This window comes from Phaseolus vulgaris, chromosome 2 (genome assembly GCF_000499845.2).
Source record: "Phaseolus vulgaris cultivar G19833 chromosome 2, P. vulgaris v2.0, whole genome shotgun sequence".
NCBI classification, from domain to species: Eukaryota; Viridiplantae; Streptophyta; class Magnoliopsida; order Fabales; family Fabaceae; genus Phaseolus; species Phaseolus vulgaris.
The window spans coordinates 48,895,218-48,919,433 of NC_023758.2; the positions used below are offsets into that span (position 1 = coordinate 48,895,218).

The 24,216-nt window shown below is 31.2% G+C and overlaps 5 protein-coding genes, 4 non-coding genes and 2 pseudogenes across 13 annotated transcripts in view; 2 read left to right on the top strand and 9 right to left on the bottom strand.

Moving 5' to 3' along the window:
* Positions 1–184, bottom strand: part of LOC137812974 (disease resistance protein RPV1-like) — an 81,452-nt gene extending 81,268 nt beyond the window's left edge. For 3 of the 4 annotated variants that reach the window (XR_011081309.1, XR_011081308.1, XM_068615238.1), the window contains exon 1: positions 60–180. The gene's annotated coding sequence lies outside the window, so the exon portion shown is untranslated. Of the gene's footprint in view, positions 1–59 lie in introns of all 4 variants that reach the window. The other variant, XM_068615239.1, reaches the window with a different exon arrangement.
* On the top strand, positions 108–3,220 carry LOC137812977 (uncharacterized). The gene is made up of 7 exons (XM_068615242.1): positions 108–668; positions 913–999; positions 1,131–1,175; positions 1,253–1,348; positions 1,439–1,540; positions 2,664–2,818; positions 2,907–3,220. Exons 1-7 carry the CDS (start codon positions 108–110, stop codon positions 2,986–2,988), a joined length of 1,128 nt encoding a protein of 375 aa, XP_068471343.1. The 3' UTR covers positions 2,989–3,220.
* Positions 3,221–4,148: 928 nt separating this feature from the next.
* On the bottom strand, positions 4,149–7,331 carry LOC137812981 (uncharacterized). Its single transcript, XM_068615248.1, has 6 exons — positions 7,249–7,331; positions 5,451–5,499; positions 5,325–5,343; positions 4,785–4,865; positions 4,599–4,703; positions 4,149–4,527 (listed from the first exon to the last, which is right to left on the bottom strand). Exons 2-6 carry the CDS (start codon positions 5,453–5,455, stop codon positions 4,411–4,413), a joined length of 327 nt encoding a protein of 108 aa, XP_068471349.1. The 5' UTR covers positions 5,456–5,499; positions 7,249–7,331; the 3' UTR covers positions 4,149–4,410.
* LOC137813097 (small nucleolar RNA Z159/U59) lies at positions 5,632–5,708 on the bottom strand (annotated as a pseudogene).
* On the bottom strand, positions 5,862–5,945 carry LOC137813093 (small nucleolar RNA Z159/U59). Its single transcript, XR_011081334.1, has one exon. It is a non-coding gene; the product is annotated as a small nucleolar RNA Z159/U59 (small nucleolar RNA).
* Positions 6,128–6,211, bottom strand: LOC137813095 (small nucleolar RNA Z159/U59). Its single transcript, XR_011081336.1, has one exon. It is a non-coding gene; the product is annotated as a small nucleolar RNA Z159/U59 (small nucleolar RNA).
* Positions 6,309–6,387, bottom strand: LOC137813098 (small nucleolar RNA Z159/U59; annotated as a pseudogene).
* LOC137813094 (small nucleolar RNA Z159/U59) lies at positions 6,401–6,484 on the bottom strand. Its single transcript, XR_011081335.1, has one exon. It is a non-coding gene; the product is annotated as a small nucleolar RNA Z159/U59 (small nucleolar RNA).
* LOC137813096 (small nucleolar RNA Z159/U59) lies at positions 6,834–6,917 on the bottom strand. Its single transcript, XR_011081337.1, has one exon. It is a non-coding gene; the product is annotated as a small nucleolar RNA Z159/U59 (small nucleolar RNA).
* Positions 7,332–11,300: 3,969 nt separating the features above from the next.
* LOC137812983 (protein RGF1 INDUCIBLE TRANSCRIPTION FACTOR 1-like) lies at positions 11,301–13,489 on the top strand. Its single transcript, XM_068615250.1, has 4 exons — positions 11,301–11,428; positions 11,882–12,145; positions 12,709–12,903; positions 12,991–13,489. Exons 1-4 carry the CDS (start codon positions 11,426–11,428, stop codon positions 13,207–13,209), a joined length of 681 nt encoding a protein of 226 aa, XP_068471351.1. The 5' UTR covers positions 11,301–11,425; the 3' UTR covers positions 13,210–13,489.
* A 4,581-nt stretch (positions 13,490–18,070) lies between these two features.
* On the bottom strand, positions 18,071–22,797 carry LOC137812982 (mitochondrial import receptor subunit TOM40-1). 2 transcript variants are annotated; one of them, XR_011081311.1, is made up of 11 exons: positions 22,560–22,786; positions 22,395–22,476; positions 22,203–22,305; positions 22,032–22,127; positions 21,628–21,678; positions 21,391–21,456; positions 20,124–20,225; positions 19,712–19,780; positions 19,178–19,631; positions 18,583–18,678; positions 18,071–18,418 (listed from the first exon to the last, which is right to left on the bottom strand). XR_011081311.1 is itself a non-coding variant. In XM_068615249.1 (11 exons), the coding sequence occupies exons 1-11, from the start codon at positions 22,675–22,677 to the stop codon at positions 18,362–18,364; spliced, it is 924 nt and encodes a 307-aa protein (XP_068471350.1). In that variant the 5' UTR covers positions 22,678–22,797; the 3' UTR covers positions 18,071–18,361. The 2 variants fall into 2 exon arrangements, 1 of the variants encoding a protein (XP_068471350.1); XM_068615249.1 differs by having other exon boundaries at positions 19,548–19,631; positions 22,560–22,797.
* Positions 22,798–24,216: the final 1,419 nt, after the last annotated feature.

Below are 24,216 nucleotides of genomic sequence, written 5' to 3' on the forward strand. Positions count from 1 at the left end.
TTTTTTAATTTCATATTTAAAACACAACACTTAGTTGAGTGTGTTCCTTAGTTACTTACCACTCATCACAGCCGCCAAATAACAACCCTACCAACGCCACCACCGTCATGGCTTCACTCTCCGTTTCGCGCCACAGCCACCTCTTATCGGGCTTCCTTCCGGCCCGGCCCAAGCCCACCTCGGGGCCCACCAGGGTCCGAATGTCCCTCCGCGATGACGGCCCCGCCATCGCCGTCGTCGGCGTCACCGGCGCCGTTGGCCAGGAGTTCCTCTCCGTCCTCTCCGACCGCGACTTCCCCTACCGTTCCATCAAAATGCTGGCCTCGCAGCGCTCCGCCGGCCGCCGCATCGTCTTCGAGGACATGGACTACGTCGTGGAGGAGCTCACGGCGGATAGCTTCGACGGCGTCGACATCGCGCTCTTCAGCGCCGGCGGCTCCATCAGCAAGAAGTTCGGCCCCGCCGCGGTGGATCGGGGTACGGTGGTGGTAGACAATAGCTCCGCGTTTCGGATGGACGAGAAGGTGCCGCTGGTTATTCCCGAAGTGAACCCCGAAGCGATGCAACACATCAAAGCCGGAACGGGAAAAGGCGCTCTCATTGCGAACCCTAATTGCTCCACCATTATTTGCTTGATGGCCGCTACCCCTCTTCATCGACGAGCTAAGGTCAATTTTGCCTTTTCAATCTACTCTTATATTATAAATTAGAATATTCTTCAGTTTCAATAATTTTTTGAAATGATATTGTTGGTGGTTAAAAGTGATCTTTTGATTAAAATTATTTATTTATTATGAATTTTGAACATGTGTTATTGATTTTGAAAGAATACCAGTTTATATAAAATGCAGATTTATATGTTTTGTAATCGTGTGCTTTGTCTTGTGATGCTTCTCTGCTTGAATACTACAGGTGTTACGAATGGTTGTGAGTACCTATCAGGCTGCGAGTGGTGCTGGTGCTGCTGCAATGGAAGAGCTCGAGCTGCAAACTCGTGAGGTTTGGATTAAGCTTTGTCTGTATAGTTTGTTAGCTTGGTTTGAACTCTACCTCTGGGATTGTGTGAAGGAGAAAGTGGTTTTTTTTAGGGTCTCTAATCGTGATTTTCTTTTGGCCTTTTTGACTGAAAGGTGTTGGAAGGAAAACCACCCACTTGTAAAATATTTAATCGACAGGTTAGCACAATTCTGATATGCATTTCTTGTGATTGATGCTTTCAGAATTACTTCCTGAAGGTGTTGTTGTTTTGCAGTATGCTTTTAACATATTCTCGCATAATGCACCTGTTCTTTCAAATGGATATAACGAAGAAGAAATGAAAATGGTTAAGGAGACAAGGAAAATATGGGTAAGCTGAAATTGAATCTTTTTAAATTGTTTGTTGATTTTTATTTCACATTATGTAATACTTCCTTATATTTTTCTTACACTTTTGCAGAATGACAAGGATGTTAAAGTAACTGCCACATGCATACGAGTTCCTGTCATGCGGGCTCATGCTGAGAGTGTGAATCTTCAATTTGAAAATCCACTTGATGAGGTACTTCGTGTTGCTATGCTGTGTCGTTATTAAATATATCGGATTAAAGCTCTATAATCCCTCTACCCCCACCACCTCAAAAATTTAGTGGAATGAAATTTGCATTCTTTGTTGTTTAATTTGCTGGATTTGAATTGATATGGCATTACATGCACATTAAGCAATCCACTAAGGTCGGCTTAGTGGTGGGAGGTTCTAATAGTTTGCATGGGGTGTTGTTTCAAACCTCATTGGTGCCTTTTGCATGTAAAAGTTCTTGCATATTATTATTTCATTTAATAATTTTTAGCTAAAATCTTTTATATACTTCATTGAAGTTTTGCACACCAATGAGTAGCAATATTCTGTTCCCCTCTTTTATTGAATTTAGTTGCCTGTACAATTGACCTAGGATAGGACGCTAAGATCAGGCTTCAGAACTAGCCCACAGTTGACATGACTTAAGTTAATTTTTCAGATATCAAAGTGATTAGCATTTTGAAACCTGAATTGTATGTTAATATATTGGGGATTGCTAGAATTAGTTTTATAATTATAACATTATTGACTTTTTTATAATATAAAAAATGATTCAGGAGGGCTAAAATTTTATCTCTATTAAATATAGGATTATCATTTGTCAATATCACATATGTATAGGATAATATAAGCAAAGCCAGGATTAAATAGAAGATAGGAAAGTGTATAGCCCAACTTCCTATAAAGCTCTCATGTTATTGGTCGTCTTGAAGCATCTAATTTTGTTTGTCTTTTGGTTTGCAATTGATAGATTACAAACTGCATGTGGGCTTTCTGATGCTGGATAAAGAAAAATATCATGCTAAGCATTATTATGATCTTACAGCAAAAGTCATTTACTAGAGATGATCATTCTTTTTGTAGTCATTAGCGTGACTTCAATGTGTTGGCTTTTGCATTTTGTATATCTGGAGGATCTTTGTTTCTGTTTTTTCACAGCTATATAATATTCAGTGTTGGAACATGCAAGGTCTTGTCTTTCTTAGCATGCCCAAAATCATGGTTATATTGGGAACAAATTGAAATGCACTTTGAATTGAGTGAGAAAACTTCTCCAAAAGTCAATCTTTCATGCATGAGTTCATTTGTTTTTTAATTTCTTCAGAACACTGCAAGAGATATCCTGAAGAATGCTCCAGGTGTGGTGGTTATTGATGATCGTGAGGCCAATAGTTTTCCTACTCCATTGGAAGTGTCAAATAAGGATGATGTTGCTGTTGGTAGGATTCGGCAGGACCTGTCTCAGGATGGGAATCAAGGGTAAATATCTTGCATGGAAATGATCAAATTTCAATTGGCACTGTTATTTGTCAGTAGCATTTTACATAAATGGTGCATATACTCGCAGGTTGGACATATTTATATGTGGGGATCAAATTCGCAAGGGAGCTGCACTTAACGCAATCCAGATTGCTGAGATGTTGCTTTGACTTCTACTTTGTCAAACAGTTTTGTATCTGCTAGTTTTATGAGCTTATTAATTTCTTTTTCGAGATTTAACTAGTCCAAGGATATTTCAACAATGTAGCTGGAAACAAATTTCTTAAGGTCTTCGTGCGTAATTTATGTAATCCTTTTCAGGCAACAAGCATGGGTTATGACAATCATCTAATGTTTGATCTTTTGAATAAAGAATTTGATGACCAGTTTTATTTAGTGTTACTTTATTTCTCACTTGTAAAGACACCACCTGCCACCTAATCAAAATATCCAAATCCAAAACTATAATTTCTATTTAGTTAGCTAATTTAGGTACTCCTTTAAGTAAATCATTTTTTTAAGGATGCTCTATTTTTAAGAAATTGCTATTAAGAAGTTGAAAGCTACAGTGCTGTATCTTGCTTTGGTAAGATAGACGCACTAAGTTAAAAAAAAATAACAATAATAAAATTAGTTATCATATGTCAAGTTAATAAGTATTTTAATATAATTTTTTGAAATTTATTTCAAAAATTATTTTTAGTTTATGGAGAAAATAATTTTATTTTAATTTGTTGTGAAAGTGCGGTAATAAATTAAGCAGTTTGATACTAATTGAATTTTAAACCATAATATAGAATATAATAAAAAAATGTTTAAATTTCTCACTAATTAGAAAGTTAAAAAAAATCAAGAATAAGAATATATAAAAAATTCTGCACTCAATAATTTCAACTTCTTTTATTTTTTTTCAACTCACTTAACACTAAAATAAATTAAACATTTTCAATAATGAAATAAGAATAAATAACATTAAAAGTTTTGACAAACACAGTTATTTTGATAACATGATGCAATGGTAAAAAAGGAACATTTTTTATACAAGAATAATTTATGATTGCGCATAATTCTAATAAATTGATCCCTTGAGAAAAACAAAATACAACCCTTGAGCATAATTACTACTCCACGCAATAAGTTTTAAGATGGAAAAAAAATTATACTGTAATCTTGATAGTGAAAATCGTATTAAATATTTTAAATTTTCTCTAATAATAAATAAAATATAACATTTTCTATAGTAAGAAATTCTAAAAGAAAACATACTGGGATGATATCATTCGATCATCAATAAAGTAGTGAAGCAAGGTGCTGATTAGGAGAAAAGAAGGAAAAGAAAAAGAACTATACATTTTAAAATGATTCCATACAAACCATTAGATGTACATGTTAACAGGTACATAATAGATCCGGAAATTGGTAATTGTTGGGGCGTCCTCATCAAACTACCGACTACATCCTCCGCCAATGTCTAAACAAATAAATTTCAAAGGCCAGCAGAATATAAATATATAAGGTTGTCAGGAATTTCAAAATATGAGAAAAGGCAAATACTACATAGCCATTTCCTTCTACAAGATGATTGCAAAATCTCATTTGGGGTTCCTAAGAACAATGATGACAGAATCTCCACGTAGGAACATTTTGCTGATGAATCTATCCTTGTTCACTGGCTGTGCCTTTTTCTTTCCTTTACCAGTCTTGGGCACCTGATTGCAAGCACAGATCATTAGCCGGTGTAACAAATGCAAGGGCTGTTCATTTAAAAGAAAAACCATACCTCAGTCCACATCTCCCTAACATTTTCAAGAACCATGTTGCAATGTCTATCAAATGCTCTTACACGACCCAGAAGCTTTTTGTTGTTCCGACAATTTATCAATACCTAAGTAAAGGTGGGTTAGAAAGAATATACCTCTAGGGCTGCCTCAGAAAATAGCACATAATATTTAAAATTGACATATACCTGGGTATTACTTTTAACACTCATCATTAGTACAGATAGTGGTCCAGTGTTGAATTCCTCTTCCTCATTCTTAACCGCAGTCTGTAAAAGAAGGTATCTTAGCTTGGCAAAAAGATAGTAACACATAGCTAGTCTAGAGCCCCTAGAAACAATTAATAAAAACAATAAAAGATACATAATGAAAGCCAATTTCATACAATAATGAGAAGAAACGTGCACTAATTTTATTACAGAAGACATTGTTTGATCCATGTTTACAAGGAATAAATAGCAAGCAAAAGATGCCTATTAAATTTAAAGCTTCAAAATGTAGTAGATTAGCATTTTACTAATCGGCAACAAGACATCCAACTTATCAAACAAATTTGACGTTATCATGACATAATAGAGATTCAATTTCCATGAACAGATAATTAGTCAAATAAATAAAACCAAAGAAAAACATTTCCCAGAACAGAAATATAGAGAACATAACAGCTTTAAAGTTCAAGCTTCATACAAGCATATAGCCAAACATGCATGACAGTTAAAAGGACTTACATCTTCCTCCATTGGCCGGCTTCAGAAGAGATAAAAAAGGAAAAGAAAACAAAAATTGTTAGTAATTGAGAAAAAATGTGAAAAAATCATAGTAATAATAATGATGCCATTATAATTCACCAGTACCTCATTTTGGAAGGAATGGCAGATCAGAAGCTCTTCAATGAAGTCAAAACTGAAACAAGAGAAAAATAGATAAATCAAATGATAAATTAAAACTGAAACGAATAAAACAGTAACATAAACCTGAAATAGAAGCAGAGAATAAGAAATACTGTAACGGAATAACAATAAAAAAGATTAGCAAGCCTCTTCAGTTCAGGTCTCCATTTACTTTCCTCATGGACAACTCAGAAAGTATATTTTATGATCATCATCAGAGACTAATTTGATTAATTTCAACAATCAAACCAGGGATAGACTTCATAAGTAAAAAGTGCAATTATACATGAAGTGAGCAAACAAAAAAGTATTCCCTACAACATAATTGAAACAAACAATTATTGAGAATAAATATTAGAAAACAAACATTAGAAAGCCTCTTCAGTTCAGGTCTCCATATATTTTCCGCATAGAAAACTCAGAAGAACGAAAGTAATATTTTTCATCATCCCCAGAGGCAATTTTTCATGAAGGGAACAAACAAAAATATATACTCTACAACATAATTGAAAAGTATGAATATTGAGAACTTATATTAGAAGACAAACTTTAGAAAGCCTGAGGTCTCCACGTATTTTCCACATAAAAAAAATTAGAAGAACGAATATTGAGAACATATATTAGAAAACAAACATTAGAAAGCCTCTTCAGTTCAGGTCTCCATATATTTTCCGCATAGAAAACTAGGAAGAACGAAAGTAATATTTTTCATCATCCTCAGAGGCAGTTTTACGCAAAGTGAGCAAACAAAAATATATTCTCTACAACATAATTGAAAAGTACGAATATGTTGAACCTATATTAGAAGACAACCTTAAGAAAGCCTCTTCAGTTCAAGACTCCATATATTTTCCACATTAAAAATTCAGAAGAACGAATATTGAGAACATATATTAGAAAACAAACATTAGAACGCCTCTTCAGTTCAGGTCTCCATATATTTTCCGCATAGAAAACTCAGAAGAACGAAAGTAATATTTTTCATCATCCCCAGAGGCAATTTTAAACGAAGGGAGCAAACAAAAATATAGTCTCTACAACATAATTGAAAAGCATGAATATTGAGAGCTTATATTAGAAGACATAAAAATTTCAGAAGAATGAAAGTTATATTTCTCATCATCCTAAAAAGGCTAATTGATTGTTTTCAAAATATGGGACAAACGACTCAAAAAATCCAGGAAATGGAATGGATATACAAGAAAATTGACGGTTCATAAAGGAACTTGGGAGCAAAACAGTATGTCCTATGTTACCTAGTTTAACTAAAAACAATTGAACAATGTGCACAAAGGACAGTTCACCCTCAAAGGATCTGATAGGGAATATCAAAACAAACTTTAGAAAGCCTCTTCAGTTCAGGTCTCCATACATTTTCCTCATAGAAAAGTCAGTAGAACGAAAGTTATACTTTTCATCATCCTCAGAGGCCAATTACATTATTTCAACATTCAATGCACAAACATTAGATTTTTCAAAAGCCTAAGAAGCTAGATAAATGTCTCAAAACCCTAAAATCTCAGGCTGCCGAATTAGAAGAAGCTGAAGGAGCAAAGTTTTTATAGTGTGAAATCGAATGCAAAGCAAATAGAAATAACAAAACACTAACGGTTAGAAAAAACGATAATCTCAGCTGAATAAGACCATCAACAAAGAAAAAAGCATATCCAGAATCATTTTCAAAATTACACATAGTATAACGAATTCAGACACAGAAGCACGAATCTAAAAGAAACCACGAAGGGATGCAAAAGCATCATACCTTGATTCAAAGGACGAAGAAGATCTGAATGTGAAAATGAAGACTGAAGGAGCAGACTCAGTTGTTTTTTATACTGAAAACCCTAATTTTATTCCCTCGAATTTTTTGGAGGTTTAAGTTCAAAACCAAACATAGTTGGACAGGCCCATGTTCTTTTGGCCCGGCCCGCTCTAACTGGATAAGTGTTTTAGACTATTACTATTTACACTTTATTTTATACTAAAGCACCCTCCCTTTTTTGTTTTGTGTTGAGAAACATGGCAACTCTTTCGGAAGCTAAACGACGCCGTTCCCACCACACTCAACGTGTGATTTAGTATATAGATAGAAAAACCATGTTATTATTTTATCACACCGAATTTTCCATATTCAACTAAAATGTTTTTCAAATCCAATATATATATATATTAAAGAAAGAGTGTTATAAAGTCAAAGTATACAAATATATTTTAACTACTTTTTGAATTCCAAGATTATTCCAAAAGGGCTTTTAACAATGACTTCTTAACAAATTTATTGACATTTCTTCCTAGGGTTAGTTTCAAGGATTTTGCATATTGCTTTTACTTACAAAATAAACCATACTTAATTATTTCACAAACCATAATTATTCAATTAATTAAAACACAAATTTTACATAACTTCATATTACATTAGAAGATACATTAATGGCACAAATACTTATTTCATATTTTTTTTCTTCTTATCTTAGTTCTATTATTGCTTTCAAAATACTTATTTCTATTATATTTCAAATATTTCTTATACATTGAATTATTCTGTAAATTTAAAATATTGTCTTAGAGATCACGTGTATTTTTAAATGAAGAAATATAAAATAGAAAAAATAGAATTATAATTTCAAATATGTATATTAGTAACATAATAATGACTGAGATTCGGCATTGGTTTATTGATCTCGACATAGTTGGTGTGCATAGCTAAGTTTCATGATTTTGGTTTTTTGACTCGATTTTGTGACTTGGTGGTGATTTTGGTGAAAAACGAAAATCATGATTTTGGAAAAGTGGCTGAACTCAATCATCAGAGATGCCTTTTAATTTAAATTAATATATATATATATATATATATTATTTAATACATGTTTTTAATATAATTATATTAACATAAATTCGTGTTCATTATTATATGAAAGGAAACTAAATTTTACTGCATCTAACAAAAATCTCGTTGTTAGGATTTTTATCTAAAAGAATTAACTCGAATGAGTCATGAAGAATCTTATATAAAAAGATAAGAGCACAATTTTTAATTTAAAATTTGTAAGTCAGTTAGATTATGATTTTTTCATGTTACTTTCTTAATACTTAAATCCCACACTAGTGAAGATTATGGTTAATATGTAAAATAAAACAAATTTGTATCTTAATTTTTTTTATCCTTATATGATATATATATATATATATATATATATATTTTCATTCATGACTACATTTGTTCAAGTCACTATTTTATGTTTATTTATGAGATATATAAAATATTACGGTATTCAATTTATAAACATGTTCACTACTAGCTTTAGTATTTGTTATTTAAGTATTATTTTTAAAATCAAGTAATGAAAGTAAAATTAATGGTAAACAATATTATTAGCTAAATAATTGTTTATAATTTGACTTTATGGATTTGTATTTTTTATTTAAATTTATGAAATTAAAATTATTTAAAAGATATCATTTTTTATTTAAATTTACATTTTATGGTACAATTTCTTTGAATTATGAGATTTTATTTGAATTCTATTCAATATTATTTTTTATATTTAAGTTTATATTTTAAAAGGTATTTTTCAAATATTTTTTTAAATAAAAGAGTATTAATACTCGTGAGTATAAGATAATTCAAAGTGTTTTCCAAGGGAGTAGTTTTAACAAACAAAGAAACAAACTTTTTTTTATCTTTTATCTGCTGCCACCGATTATCATTCTTACTTATATTCAACTCAACAAATATAAAATAAAAACATTTTATATTAAATATTAATTCACGTTAAGGAAAACAGATATGAAAATCCACACATCCTATTAAATATTTGATAGTAATTTAGCAAAATAATTAGAATTAAGCCAATAGATTAACTTTGAATATTAAACACTACAATGAAAATAAAAAAATAAAAAAATTGAATTATTTTTTTATAAGTCAAAATTAGTTAAACATAAATTAATTTATACAAAATATTTTATATGATTTATTTAAACTCGTATTTTTAATTTATGCTAAGTTAAATTTAATTTAAGAAGAACTTTTTTTTTTTTACTTTTATCCGATCTAAATGTTTGTGGAGATATCAGACTAGCTTATTATCTTAGCTTAATTGTTTGTATTAAAATTAAATTTCCACTGTATAATTATATTAAATATAAAAGAAAGTAATTATTGTTTGTTATAATTCTATATAATTAAAACAAAATTGTGTCAAACGAAAAATACTTCGAGTATGATGTAATATAAAATTAGTTTAAATATATTTTTAGTTTCCATAAAAGCAACATATTTTAATTTGGTTTCTCTATATATTTATTTTAAATTAACGACTTCAGTTCTTATGAAATTAGAAATATTTTATTTGGTTAAGGTAAAATATGTTTCTTGATTTCAATTTCTCTATAATATAAAATTACTAATTCTGGTTCCTGAAATTCATTTATGGTAAATAAGTAATATTCATTTTCGAAATTTTTCAAATTTCTTGTGAAATCAAATATTGATACTGTACATCACACAAATAAAAGTGATCTTAGATAAACATTTAGAATTTTCACTAATCATATACATTACGAATAAAATAACAAAATATCAATATTAATTAAGTTACAGAAATTAAAGTAAAAATTAATAAATTAGTTACTGTATGTGAATATGACATAAAAATATAATAGTTTTTTCCCTAACGAAATTGACATTAGATATATATTAAAGTGGTAGAAAGAGTGAGATTTTGATGAGTAAGATGGCAACGAAGGACAAGAGTTTGACCGTTGAAATGATGATTATGTGGAAACTTTATATATACCTAAACATTATTTTTATAATATACATTATGTATAATATATAATATATATCTGTATATATATTTATTGACTTTCATATTGATACGACATAGATAAAAATATTTACAATTTTTAAAATATAGGACATGAAATATAAAAATTTATATATAAATATATTTTAATTTTTTTAGTAAAAAATGTTTTTTATAATTAGATCAAAAGAATTTTTTATTTATTTTTATAATTAAAATAAAAATTAATACAATAAATTTGAATTTCTAAAAAATTAATATATTTTTATTTTTAAAATTGTGTTAGAATCATGAAAAATGAAAAATTTAATAAATATATATTTTTTAAATTAAATAATTCATTGATACGTATTTTATAAATATCATATAAATATTGATATTCATATCCGATAGAATGTGAATATCGGATACACGTATATAAATACGTTATTTAAAAAAAGTGTGAAAGATTGCAATTTACACATCAAAGACCAAAATTAATAAATAAATAAATTTCGGTTCCAAAACAGTGTTGATGTTCTGACAATTGAAGGTGAAAACTCGCTTCCCGTGAAGGCTTTAATCAGTTCGAACAACCACTTACGGATAATATCACAGAGCGAGAAACAATAATTAAAATATCGTGTTCAGTGGGCCACCACATAATTATATTTGAAAATTTTAAATAAAATAATTGTGAAAATAAATAAATAAGGAATTTAGGGATTCCGAGAATTTCGGTTAAATTGGCGGGAAATGGGTGGGGGGCAGCTAGCGACTTTTTTGGGGTTTCCACTCTTTTCTACTCTGTGGGCCCCACGTCACATTCACTCTGAGTAATTTCTGACCGCCCGATCACATTCCAATCCAACGGCACCACCGCGCTCACTTCCCGCCGATCGTACGGAAACAGTTCTTTGCAGGAAATAAAGATAAACCATTTGGCTTCAATTTTCCCTTTTAATTTAATTTAATTTAAATTTTTAATTTTTTTAATTGAATTATCTCACTTTTTGAAATTATAAAAGCCACAATACCCTTTTTCCTTTTTATTTCAATCCCTTCATATTCACAGTGAGAGAAAGAGTTCACATTCTTCACTTTGCTCACAAGCCGCAACTGCTACAGTGTACTCAATCTCAAGCCGAAGAGATGGTAAGAATCATCAATTCTGTGTCTTTGGACTCTGATTGTTGTGGGTTTTCGTAAAGTTTTGATTTTTCTCTTTGATTCCTTGTGATTTGTTTGCAATCAGTCTTGTGATCATTGAAGCCAGCTAATTTTCCTTGCATTTTGGATGAGTATGATTCTTGCTGTTTCCTTTTAGTATAACTCACTTTGATCATTTGCTTAATCTTCCTATCATAAATTTGGTGTCAGTCTGCATCAAGTTTGCAAATTGTGTCTTTTGATTAGGTTAGTTTGTTGTTGCATCTTGAATATTGTCGTTTGAGTGCCATTTTCCTGTGGTGGGGTTGGATTTCTTGGAGAGTGATATGCTGCAAAGTTGTTGAGGAAAGGTTACCATTTTGATCCTTGATTGTTGAACTGTCTTTTGCTTTTGAATTGAAGGGTTCTTGAATTCCTTTTGCAATGGATTTTTTTCAGGGGGGCGAGAATCTTTCACCCAAGGAAAAGAGTAGAGATTGGGTTGGAGTTCTTATGAACAGCAGCTTTGGTTATTGTGATTACCACCATGATCTTCGATCTAATGAGAAGAATGTCTTCTGCGTAGACTGTGCTCTTAGGATGTGTAGACACTGTAAGGAAGCTCATTCCCTACATAGAAGGTTTCAGATTTACAAATATTCCTATCAGGATGTCTTCCGTCATGCCGAACTGCAGAAGTATTTTGATTGCTCAAAAATTCAGGTCCTCGCCTCTTTGTTACAAGATAGTAATGAATTCATTGAGGGTTGATTAAATGATTGATTTTCTGCCGACTTTGTTAATTTTTCCTATATTGTGCTTGACTTGTTTGCCTTGCATAGGAAAACACAATCTTTAATGATCTGATGAAAGTTATATGCAGATTTTATTTTTTCAAATGATGTAGCTGTTCTTTAGTGGATGTTAGCATTAATGAAGTGAGAACTAGTTTGATTTACAATGACTTAGTTCTCCATATGGGTTAATCAATGAATGAAGTAGTCTATAATTGATTTTTAACCAATGAAGGAAGTATTCTATCATTGATTTCGGGTCCTGAAATCCTCTATCAGCTTTGTCCAATGCTATCATTGATTTTATAATGATGACTGCACTTTTTTTATTGAACTTTGTTGAAGATATCTAATCATCATCGCTTATGTGTATATCTGACTCCTTGAATCTAATTATCCTCTTTAATAGTAAATCTCCAAGCATTGTTTTCTCATCTGAAAACTTATTAATGAATGTAATTTTCTGCTTACAATGGTGATGTGATTCTACAGACTTATATATCCAATAATGAAAGGATTGTGCACCTCAAACCTCGCCCTTCAATCAACAAATCTAAATCTTCTGATCTAAGCCCTGATTCTAAATCCAAAGAACCCAGCATAAGACCGAAGTCTGGAGGAAAGTGTGAAGAATGTGGAAAACACTTGCAAGATGAACGCAACCGCTTCTGCTCCATTACATGCAAGGTAACAACCGTGTTGTGGTGTAATGTTAAAAATTTTGTTATTTACTTCTGTATCATTTGTTGACTCCAGTTATGTGCAATCTATTAGATCGCAGTGCTTCCAGTGGAGACTGAAAACCAAAGTGCTAGAGGCATGATCACTCCAAAATCTGAAGGCATTGACTTCACAATGAATGATAACCATAATTCAGAACCAGAGTCATCTATCTCTGAAGTTGAGCCATATGGGTGGGTTGAAGTTGTGAATTTCAGAAAGCGCCCAAGGAAAAGCACCCCTCAGAGGCCTGTCTTTGTTTTCACTTCGTAGAAGATATCACTACTCTTATGGTTTTCTTCATTTTCTTCTCCTATTTGTTTTTAATTTTCCATTTTTGAAGAATAATATTTCTTGAACATCTGAGGGAAGCTCAACCCCGTTGTGCCCCATATTGGGATTTAAGTATATAACATAGGAGTTTGAGATTCTGTTGCCATTAGCAAAGTAACTAGCTGAGCTTGTACAGCACAAGGGTAATATGCTATTAACACACTTCGGGATACTACTTTCTGTATAGTTTTCAGCATCTTATTCTACTCCCTTGGCCCCATGTCACTTGCATATTACCACTAATGTTTAAGTTCAATGTAAATGTTAAAAAATAATTTAATTTAAGGGTACTGTTAGTTTAATGTAAATGTTAATAATGAAGTATTATATATATTGATAAAAAAATATTCTTAAGAACTGTTTCTGTCGGACAACATAAAATGTTTCATACTGACCATTCATACCAATTAAACTCCTCTGCATTACAGATCTCAAGGTCATGCTTGCTATGATGGGGTGGTGTTCATTTCTAGAATTTGACCCCTTTGAATAGCCATAAATATTCCACTCCACTAATCCTGTAAAAATCAATGTCATTAATACAACACCAATCCTCTTTATGTTTGTAGTTGAAAAGATTCAAACCGTTTTGTATTTTTTTGTTGAAACATAAATAATTTCGGTATTCATTCAAAATCAGTAGATGACAAGTAGTTCACCTTGTTTATTTCTCATTCAATGCTTTTTGGCTGGTTGGTCTTATGATAATTGACTCTCTTAACAAAGCCTTCATTATGATAATTTGTGTATTATTTTAACAGTGACACTGTTTTCCCCTGCAGTAATAATCCCACAGAAGTAATGGAATGTTGTGATGTGTCAATATGTGTATTATTAATTTATTTAACATAAATTTAATAGAATAAAGTAAAAATTATTATAGGCATGCAAATATGCTTTAGACCCTTTATATCTTTATAATGAGGCATGTCCCCAGAATGGACAAGCAAAAACTTGTGTTCATATTATTTCCTGTACATTGTGGCAGGCAAGAAGGTTGTTGTTAATCAAATAGGGTGGCAAAGATTTGGTGTCCCCACGACACAATGAATTGCAAACTCAAATCTTAAAAAAATGGGAATAAAGTTCAGCCAATCAAAAGATTCTAGTTTGATGAACTGTAAAAAAAAAATTACATTCACATAAGGTGAGAAGTGAATGAAAGTCTTCTTAGAACATATCATCAAGATTCCTTTTCAAATTCAAATTTTGCAGAAGAAAAATATTATTTGGATGAGAAGAATTTATAAAAAAAATCAATCAAATCTTACAACTATATCTAATCATCAATTAATGAAAATTTAACACAGTTGAAAAGTTGAGTTGGGAAATGCTTAGTTTGTCTTGTTAGTGTTTGACATATTTGTTTAACAGTATACATTTTGCATATTGTGTGAGGACACCTAGATTTGGAACACAAAGCTGTTGTTTTCACACATTGATTAATTTGAATGTAGCTTTAAATTGGGTAGATGGGAAAAGGAAAAAATGTTTGATGAGAATGGGGTGCTATCTGAAATACTCAGAAGCAGTGACACATTCATTATGTTTCTGCTTTTGGTTTTGTTAGATGGGTCTCAGACTTTTTTCTATTTTCGAAATCAACCCTTTATGAGCAATTAGATCTATGGAGATCTCTCCAAAGAAGGAAAAAACTTTACAAAAAGGGTATTGAAAAAAAAGTTAAATTAATTGATAAATTGAAGAGATGGTGAAGAAGACAAGAGAAGAACAGAGAGAATGGTTTTTGTATTAAAATTGAATAAGAAGAGTTTTGAGCAACTTTTTGCACGATGGATGGGTCAAAATGGTATGGGTTGTGAATGATGAATTGAAAGCTTTGTCGGAGAATACCATCACTCTCCACCTACCCATGCTTTTAAGACACTTGTTTTTAGTTTATACCTTAAAGTTCTTTGCATTTCAAACTACTCACATATTCTATCATATTTTATTTGTGTTTCTTATAACTATTTTTTTTATTTCTATTTTTAAACAATAAAGTAAGTTTTTATTTATATTTTTAAATAAGGTGTTTCTTCCTGCACCCATCATAAAATGACAAAAATGCTCCATATAATTTGTTTTTTTAGAATACATTCTCAAAAGTTATTTCAGAAAACAAATTCCATAACTTATTATACACCTTATGGAAATCTATTATGAAAATCCTTTCAAAAATGCTTTTCAGAAATTTTGGAAAGCGATTTCCATAATACATTTATAAATTTGGAATGGGGTGTTCGAGAATATTTCAGAAAAAATAATCTAAAAGTCATTTAAAAAAGGGTGAAATTATCTTTTTAGATATTGATGGGGGTGCAGGAAGAACTTTGACGGGTGTAGAAAAAAACAACCTTCAAATGATGAAGTAACCTTATATTTGTTCTATATCTATTATACTTCAAAGGCTGCTTCTTCCTGCACCTCCATACCTTCTTCTCTCACCTCCATAGATTTTCATGTTTCCAAAAGTACCCCTCTGTAATATTGTGAATTACATAATTTGGAAGTCATTTTTCAAATTTGTAATTAGCTTCCGGATTATATAATCCAAAGTCTTTTTTAATATGCATGATTACTTTCCGGATTACATAATCTGGAAGTCTTTTTTAACTTCCAGATTATGTAATCCGGAAGTCTTTTTTCAAATGCGTTTCCGGATTACATAATCCGAAAACTATTCTATGGGGGTGGAAGAAGAAGGATAAAATTGTATTTTCATGTTGTGTATGGAGGTGCCAAAAGAAGATACGGAGGTGCAGGAAGAAACAGTCTACTTCAAATTAGAACCAACAAAGCAATGACCAAAAATGGATAAAATGAAGTTAGTTTTTTTTAATAACCTATTTAGTTAGAATTTCGAATTGAGAATAAAAAATCACAACAAATCCCAACTAAAAGGCTTACTGTATAATTCTAGTTAATTAGTAATTAATAAATAACATACTAAGTGTCACAATTAAAAATATTAAAGATTTTATTACATTATATTTGTAATTATCATAATAAGAATATTTTAAATACTTATCAGTTTTATAGTGAAAAAACTTCAAAAGCTAATCCAAATCAAATCATAAACATTTGAATTCTATATTAAATTAAAGTTGAACCAAATTGGACTATATTTAAGTTTTATATTTTATTTAAATATTTTTAATAGAATTTAACTAAATTGAAATATAAACACCACAATATCTATTGTTAATTTCTATTTTTTGACTATTTTTCAAAACTATTGACAAATTTTTAAATTCTCCTTTAGGTTATATTTTAAACTGACAATGAAAGTTACTTCTTCCACTCTTCTCTATAAAAATCAATCACCTAAATTACAAGAATTTTAAAAGTGAATAAATCGTTTTTTAGATTTAGCCTAAAAATGATGGCTCTAGAAACTCATATTTGGTTAAGAATTGGAAGGAAAAATGGTATGTTATAGAAACTATGCAAAACAGAATAAACATAATACAAATGGATGAACTAAATTTATTATAGTCATTCAAAATAATTCGGATAAAACAATGTAAAAACCCTTAATGAATTGCAAACAAGTATAATGTGAAAGAAAACATTTAAAATTGTTCAAAATATAGTTGAATAAACACACGTTATTTTTTATTTTTTTAAAAAGGAGTAAGATAAAATATCTTGTAAGATTTTTCTCCAAAATACAAACAAAAATATCAACCATAATCATAACAACTTTCAAATAAAGAATCATTCAAATCTAAGTCATATCTTCAAACAACTAATAAATATATAATTTTATTCCAGACTAATTCTTCCGGCATAGATGAATTCTAAACCCAAATTTTAAACCCTAACCCTAAATTTATCATTTTCTTTAAAACCCTATATCGGTTTTTTCACCTTTTTCAGATTTTCGCATCAATAAGTGAAAAAAAATAACTTAGGGATCTTATCATCCTCCGGAAAACATTCCTGTGTCATGAATGATCATATTTGAAGGCACATTCCTGTGTTTCTATGTAGGTGTTGGATGCAGATTACAATTGAACACAGGAAAAAATTAGACTTTATTCCATAACAATAAAAAAAATTAAGCCTTTCTATGACCAAATTTACTTGTAGTGGTCAAAATTAACAAATGAAAGAGGGTGAAAGTGTTTCTAATGACGAATTTTAAAAAAAAATCTGTTTTACCCTTTTTAAAAATAACTTCTAATGACGAATTAGATAGAACATTTTTAGCGTTTTACCTAATTAAGATATTAGTATCACAGCTGCAAAAGGTGTTTAAAAGTATACTAACTTTACCAAGGATGAATGACATAAAAAATAGTGAGACACAATAAGATAAGTCCAAAAATCATGTACCTTATTATTTTATTTTAAAATTTTATTTGTCTATTATCTTCAATTAAATATAATATTTTATTACTAAATTGTTTAAAGAATAGGCTACTGTTAAAATCTAATTTCTTTAAAATAGTATCATATTTAAGCATCTTATAAGGTATGGCACACAATATGAGGATTCTAATCTTCTAAAACAAAATTTGGAAAAGGATAATAATAAACTTTTATTATAGCATGTTTTTTGTAGGCCAACCTTGCTTACAAACCACTTTGGTCGATCAACCTTGCTTAAAAAAATGGTCACTTATCCAAATAATTTATCCCTAGCAAAAAGACTATTTTTTGGGAGTAGTAGAGATCTAAATCTTTAATGCATCATTTAATTATGCAATGACTTTAGCCTGAAAGTGGCCCACAAAGGCACAGGCCATTTAAACTAAAGTATAAGAAATGGATAAATAAACGAGAACTAGAATCATTATTGAAATTGAATCTCATAATATGCATTAATCTGATTCACTCTACAACCCCCCTCAAGGGAAAACAGGGCAATAGTTCCAAATAAATGTTGTTGTTTCAGCCCAAGTTCCAAATAAATTGATGACTACTGAAAATTCTGCAGCTACTTGTGGATTGTAAATTGTTTCCCGACACAAACGATATTTCCTCTTTTCTTTTTTGGAAAGAAAAATCTCCAACAAGGAAAAAGATGCAAGGAACCTTGCTAAGCTGGCTAAAACAATGAAAACAAAGTTCTAGTCCCGCTTATTCATTCTCCAACGGTCAAACCAAACCCAAATTTGTAGTCTTTTTTCCTGTGGTCAAGCTGAAATGAATACATATGAAAACCATGTCAAGACAAAATGCAAAATCTGAAACTAACTAAATAAAACATCACCTCCAAACTAGATTACATACATACTACATACATCCCTAAGCACAAATATGAATAAAGAGCAGTGGAATAAAGAGTACAGAAAAAGCCCTGACCTCTGCAGAAAGAATAAAATTCAGACCCATATTTAATCGCTCCTCCAAAAAAGCAGCAACACAGCCATTCGAATCTACCTTTCCCCTAAGGCGGCACTACAATAACCAACGCAAAGTAGATAAGAAACCCGATTACCTTAAAAGTGGATAATATCATTCACCAATGCATCATCCTTATAGAAGTTCAAAAGTAGAACTTTAAATGGCTTGACAGCCTAGTAATGACCTCACCAATCCAAAATCAACCACTAGTAACCACACAATCATAAAGAAACACTTTTTTTTGTCAGTATAATCCTAAATCACCTTTCATGCGGGGAAGCATCTGCAAACTTTTTTCCATATCTTGAAACTTGAAATACAATAGCAATAAACTCCCATTAAAAGTCATAAAATACACAAAACTTGAAAATTGTTGACAAGTACAAAGCCAGAAAACTAATTCTCAACACAATATACAAGGAATGATAAAACAATGTAAAAAATGTTAGGCCTAGACTCTATAGTAAATATTTAAAGATGCAAAATTGTATGGACTAATGATAGTATCCAAAGTAAACTTATAATATGCCAAGTTTCACATTTAGTGCACTACCTAATGCTACTGGCCACTTGTTCCAGTGGTAATTTTGTCTCCTGACCATTGGAGAATGATGTGAGGCATATATAAAGATTGCAAGTTTTGATGGTGTTATTATGTCTGCAGTTAAATTGAAGTGAACAGCAAGGGAGAGTGAAACTTGAAAAAGGTAGCTAGATGTGATGTAGGGGTTGATAATTGTCAATTTTTCCTCCACCCCTTCCATTCCTGCAAGTTTTACTCCCAATGCATGGATACAGATGAACAAGAAAACTCTATTATAACCAATTTGAAATATAATGTCTAACTGGTTCACGGAATCACATTCATGCTGTATTACGTTGAAATTGCAATCTATGATTGAATTCATGAAAGAGAAAACTACCTGTCTAAGGATGTAGTCATAACCAAAGCTAGCCGTGACATCTCTTGACAAGTAGTTACACATAAACTCAGATGCTAGAGAAACCTGGGAGGAACATTTTTGTATAAAAAATAAGAAATTTGAATTGAAAAAAACACAAATATACAATGTGATTATCAACTCACCTTCTCAGATACCTTCTGAACATAGCTTAGAAGAACCATTCCAGTGCTAGCAACTTGCCCCGTAGCAACCTAAATGTAGGTAAGCAAATGAAAGAATCAGTAGTAATAAAAAAGGGAAAAGGAACCACTGAAAATAGAATAAGATACAACTTAATATAACCAACGGTTGTCAAGTAGAGAAATAAAAACATAGCATAAACTCTTAATATTTTGTGCATGTGTACAAGTGTTTTACCCAGGCTGCTTAGCTATTAAAATTAAAGGGGTGGGTGGGTAAAGTTCCAAGCAGAAATGTTTGCCAATAACAATATAGAAATATAAGGACCATAAACAAATATGAAAATTTTAAATAGGAAAATCAAGGGGCACTCAGCCAATAATGCACACAGGGCTAAGTCTTACACCAGCATACCATTTTTTCAGTGTTGTAGCGAGCAGCATAACCAATACCAGACTTCCTATGCTGACCAGCCCAAAATACCTCCCCTCCCAATGATAAGTGCTGTGTCACACTCTGCACAAAGATGATATTTTCAGTAAATTGTAGCAGTCATCAAGTAGAAAGCAGTTGAGGAAATTACAAGAGTAAGGCTCAGCAATTTGTTAGAAGAATAATGCTCTAAAGCAGACCTAGTGTAGCAAACTAACACAATAATATTGCATAAATGCAAACCACAAGGAAGAAAACTGATAACAATAACAAATGCATCTCACACAACAATCCTGTCAATTAAAATAAAGAAATAGAGGAAAAAACTTCCACAACTGTCAAATATTAAATAGCGATCAGTTTTTAAATCTGGAATAGCAGTGTGGAGTGGTCAGCAAAAAAACTAGTTAGCAAGATAATAGTTACTCTGAAATCTTTTATTATACTAAGATTTAACCTAAAAAACAAACAAAAAGAGAAAGCAAAACTGTGGCAAATAAAATAGCACAAGAGAAGAGGAACAGCACTCATGGGAGTGGAGCTATCATCTCACAATTCCCACTACAGCAACACCAAATAGGAGACAGGGATTGCTCTTCTGCTATTGTGGTGCCATTTAAAACTCAGATGATAGTAATAGCAATTTAAAACTAAGGAAGCATGAAGATGTCACTAATCATAAATTTTAATACACATACAAACATTAATTGACTTAATAATTTTTTTATTTGTAATATCGTGTTTATAAATTTTTACGTATTATGTGATATTGGGCTTGTTATATAATATAATAATTGCACATTAGTATATTTCCAATATTTCTTCACTATTGTAGAGTACTTTAATGACAAAATATATGATAATATTTCTAATAAAATAAACCTCCTCATTGTAGGATTCTTTAGGGTAGAGAGTGACCCTTGGGTCACTCAATAAAGTAAAACATCCCTAGCCTCTTTCTTGATTCACTCATCAACCCCTCTCCCACAAGAAAAAAGAACTAGCCATTTTTCTTGCAAAAGGTTGTTAATATTCAGAAACAGATAACAAAGACATAATTGAGAAGCCCAAAAATAAACTCATTAAGCAACTTGAAATTTTATTATCCCAGCAGACATATCACCTGCATACTCATTTAAACAAGAGAATAGAGCAACAACCATATCAGTGTATTTACCCAGTATAAATAAATCCTTCACAATTTATTTGTTTGAAAAAAAAAACTGCAAAATGTATGGAGATCCCATACCTGAATATAACTTGCTCCTAGTAAGGCTCCATTCCCGAGTTGAAACTGTGACCTATAGTCTTTTCCCTGAAAAATGTAATATAATGAAGTTATAAAATATGGAACATCTACTGAGAAACTCAGTCACAATGAACGTCTATCAACAGAAAAAATTTAACGAAAAGAACATGCAAAAACATGACTAGGAGAGAAGGGAAGCAATGAATAACTTAGTCAAGAAATGGTAAATTAGTTGACCTTGTAATCAAAGTTGAACATCCCATGAGACATATGTGGCTCATTCGTAAGCTATACATGGAAACAAGAGAGAAGATTATGGTGAGAAAACGCGACAAAGGAAGGCAAAAAGAAAAGAAAAAATATGGGAATGGGGAGGAGTAAGGGGTCCCATAAACCAAATACTTCACAAATAAATAGAAAGGAAATTCCAAGGCACTTCTACTTACTTTTCCTGGCACCAATAAGTCACAAGCGCCACGGCTCGATAGTAGAAATCAGAAAATAGTACAAGCTCTTGTTTTCACAATAGAGTTGAAAAGAATATTTGGTAACTACTCAAAGAAGTAGCAAAATACAAACGACGCAAAACACAGGAAAATTACAGGCTGCATTACTCATAACTGAAACGATCACATGCGTACCTGAGCATTGGCTTTAAAAGTGAGATTCTCAGACAAATCACACTTAACTCTAGCATTCAGCCTCCCATCGGTCAAAATCCTCCCCCAGAGCAACAACTGCAGAACACTATCATCGATGAAAAAACACCGTACAAAAAAAACGAAAGATCATTTGAAAGAAACCCAAATTACCCTAGGATGATCAATGAAGGTTGAGCCAAACTCATATTGAGCAGTTGGAATCTTAATAGTTTCCGTAGACTGAGACGGAATCTCAGTAGGTCCCATCAACACGCTGATCACACAACAACAAATAGCCTTTACAAAGCTAAATTTCATAAAAAAAATAAATAAAAATAGAAAGAAAGAAACACGTAAAGGAACCTGTGATTGAGAGTGAACTTCTGATTGAGCATCTTGGTGAAATCAAAACGCATGCCCTCAAAAAGATCTGGCTTCAACGACACTGTCGAAAACGAAGAAACATTAAAACGTTACAAACTGGTACAGATAAAACTGTGGCGGAAGATTACGGAGAAAGGAACTTACTCATGGCTTCGCGATGGAGCTCCTCGAAGGGAATTGGACATGGAAGGTTGAAGAAATCGACGACGGTTTCGACGGCGGCAGGAGGAGGAGGAGGAGGAGGAAGAACGGTGGTCGCCATTGGGATCAGAAAAGAGAGAGAGAGAGAGAGAGACGAATCTGTTGTAAAACCCTCCTCAGTCCTCAACAAACCTTCCACCACTGCTAAAACCCTAATTCACTTTCCGAGTAAGAGAAGCTTATACACACACTAGATCATGACCCATCACAAACTTCACTCCACCCGACCCGACCCATTCGGTCCGACCCGACCCATTTTCAAGTAATACCTATCCAATTTCCTTCTTCCCAATGCACCATTATTCACGGTTGACCCGAATCGCTACCCATTTTCAAATTACCACCAAATAACTAATTTCTTTTTCTTAATTAACTCTTTCGTCCTGTAATAAAGAGTTTTTATTTTTTTATTTTTTCAGTAAGTTAACCACACTCAGTTAACTTGGTAATATAAAATTATTATTTCTGCCTTGTTGATGTAATGGAAATATTATATTAATAATTTAAATTCTCTATATAAACTTGAATGTATTATTTCATCGTTAATGTATTTATTTTTCAATATCACCAATGCATTGATCTGTGTATCACAGAAAAAATTAAAATTATAAAAGAACTAGTAGTTTATCTTTATCAATTCTAACATCTTTTCACCTTTCACACGTTTTCTAGTTTTTTACCATTTTTCTTTAAATTCCACAAGTTCTTCCATTATCTGTATATCAAGTTCTTCTTTAGTTTCTCACGTTTTTTTCGTCTTTTTTTTATGACTCCGTAGACGATACTAATTTATCAGATCATTCATATTAGCAGTTTCATAAATCTTAATCATCTCATAACAGTTCCTTCCTCTTTTCAACGTTATGACTTTTGATATTTTGTATTATATACATTTTTTTATGTGTGATAAATATGACTTTTGAATCTTCTTTATTAAAAGTTGGTATTCCATTTCTTATTCAAAGTACACGAATTCCTGTAATTTCACTGTTGTGTACCAACATTTGGTATGATGTCTGTCTATTCATGCATTTAGTGTTATTCATTATTTTTCTTATTTTCAGAAGCAGATTATTAATAATAACGTAAAATGCAACCAGAATTCTTTTTTGTTAAAATACTATAGTTAAAATTGACAGGAATGCTATCATCTTTAAGTTCAATTTTTACAAACCTCCTTTGTTTTGAAAATTGTATTTAGAATTTTTATAATTTTAAATTTCCCTTGCATAAATTTTGTAACTATATTCAAATATAGATTTTTCTCAAGATTGGTCACACAATTACTTTAAAGCTCATGTTTTTTTAACAAAATATAAAAAATCACAATCATTTTTACATTCGGTTCTAACAGTAAATACCAAAATTCTACCATCAATTAAATTATTAAAGCACTATTGATATTGAATAATTTGTACGAGCAGATTATTAAAAAATTAGAAATTCAGCACAACTGATTTATAGGTAGTAACAAGAGGTTTACAGAAAAATGACATTATTGGATATCAGAATTCGAAAGTCATTAGTTTAACCGAAGAATTCCAATACAAAAAAGTAGTATTTTCATATTAATTATTAGAATCAATATTATCAACACTTT

Coding starts and splice junctions, on each gene's coding strand:
- LOC137812982 (XM_068615249.1), bottom strand. CDS start 22,677: ATGGCGACCACCGTTCTTCCTCCTCCTCCTCCTCCTCCTGCCGCCGTC. Junction 22,306..22,394: donor AAGTTCACTCTCAATCACAG/GTTCCTTTACGT, acceptor TTGTGTGATCAG/CGTGTTGATGGGACCTACTG. Junction 18,419..18,582: donor ATTTTATTCTTTCTGCAGAG/GTCAGGGCTTTT, acceptor TATTCATTTCAG/CTTGACCACAGGAAAAAAGA.
- LOC137812977 (XM_068615242.1), top strand. CDS start 108: ATGGCTTCACTCTCCGTTTCGCGCCACAGCCACCTCTTATCGGGCTTC. Junction 1,541..2,663: donor TTGAAAATCCACTTGATGAG/GTACTTCGTGTT, acceptor TAATTTCTTCAG/AACACTGCAAGAGATATCCT. Junction 2,819..2,906: donor TCTCAGGATGGGAATCAAGG/GTAAATATCTTG, acceptor ATATACTCGCAG/GTTGGACATATTTATATGTG.
- LOC137812983 (XM_068615250.1), top strand. Junction 12,146..12,708: donor TTGATTGCTCAAAAATTCAG/GTCCTCGCCTCT, acceptor GTGATTCTACAG/ACTTATATATCCAATAATGA. Junction 12,904..12,990: donor TCTGCTCCATTACATGCAAG/GTAACAACCGTG, acceptor GCAATCTATTAG/ATCGCAGTGCTTCCAGTGGA.
- LOC137812981 (XM_068615248.1), bottom strand. Junction 4,704..4,784: donor GTGTTAAAAGTAATACCCAG/GTATATGTCAAT, acceptor ACCTTTACTTAG/GTATTGATAAATTGTCGGAA. Junction 4,528..4,598: donor TTAGGGAGATGTGGACTGAG/GTATGGTTTTTC, acceptor GCTTGCAATCAG/GTGCCCAAGACTGGTAAAGG.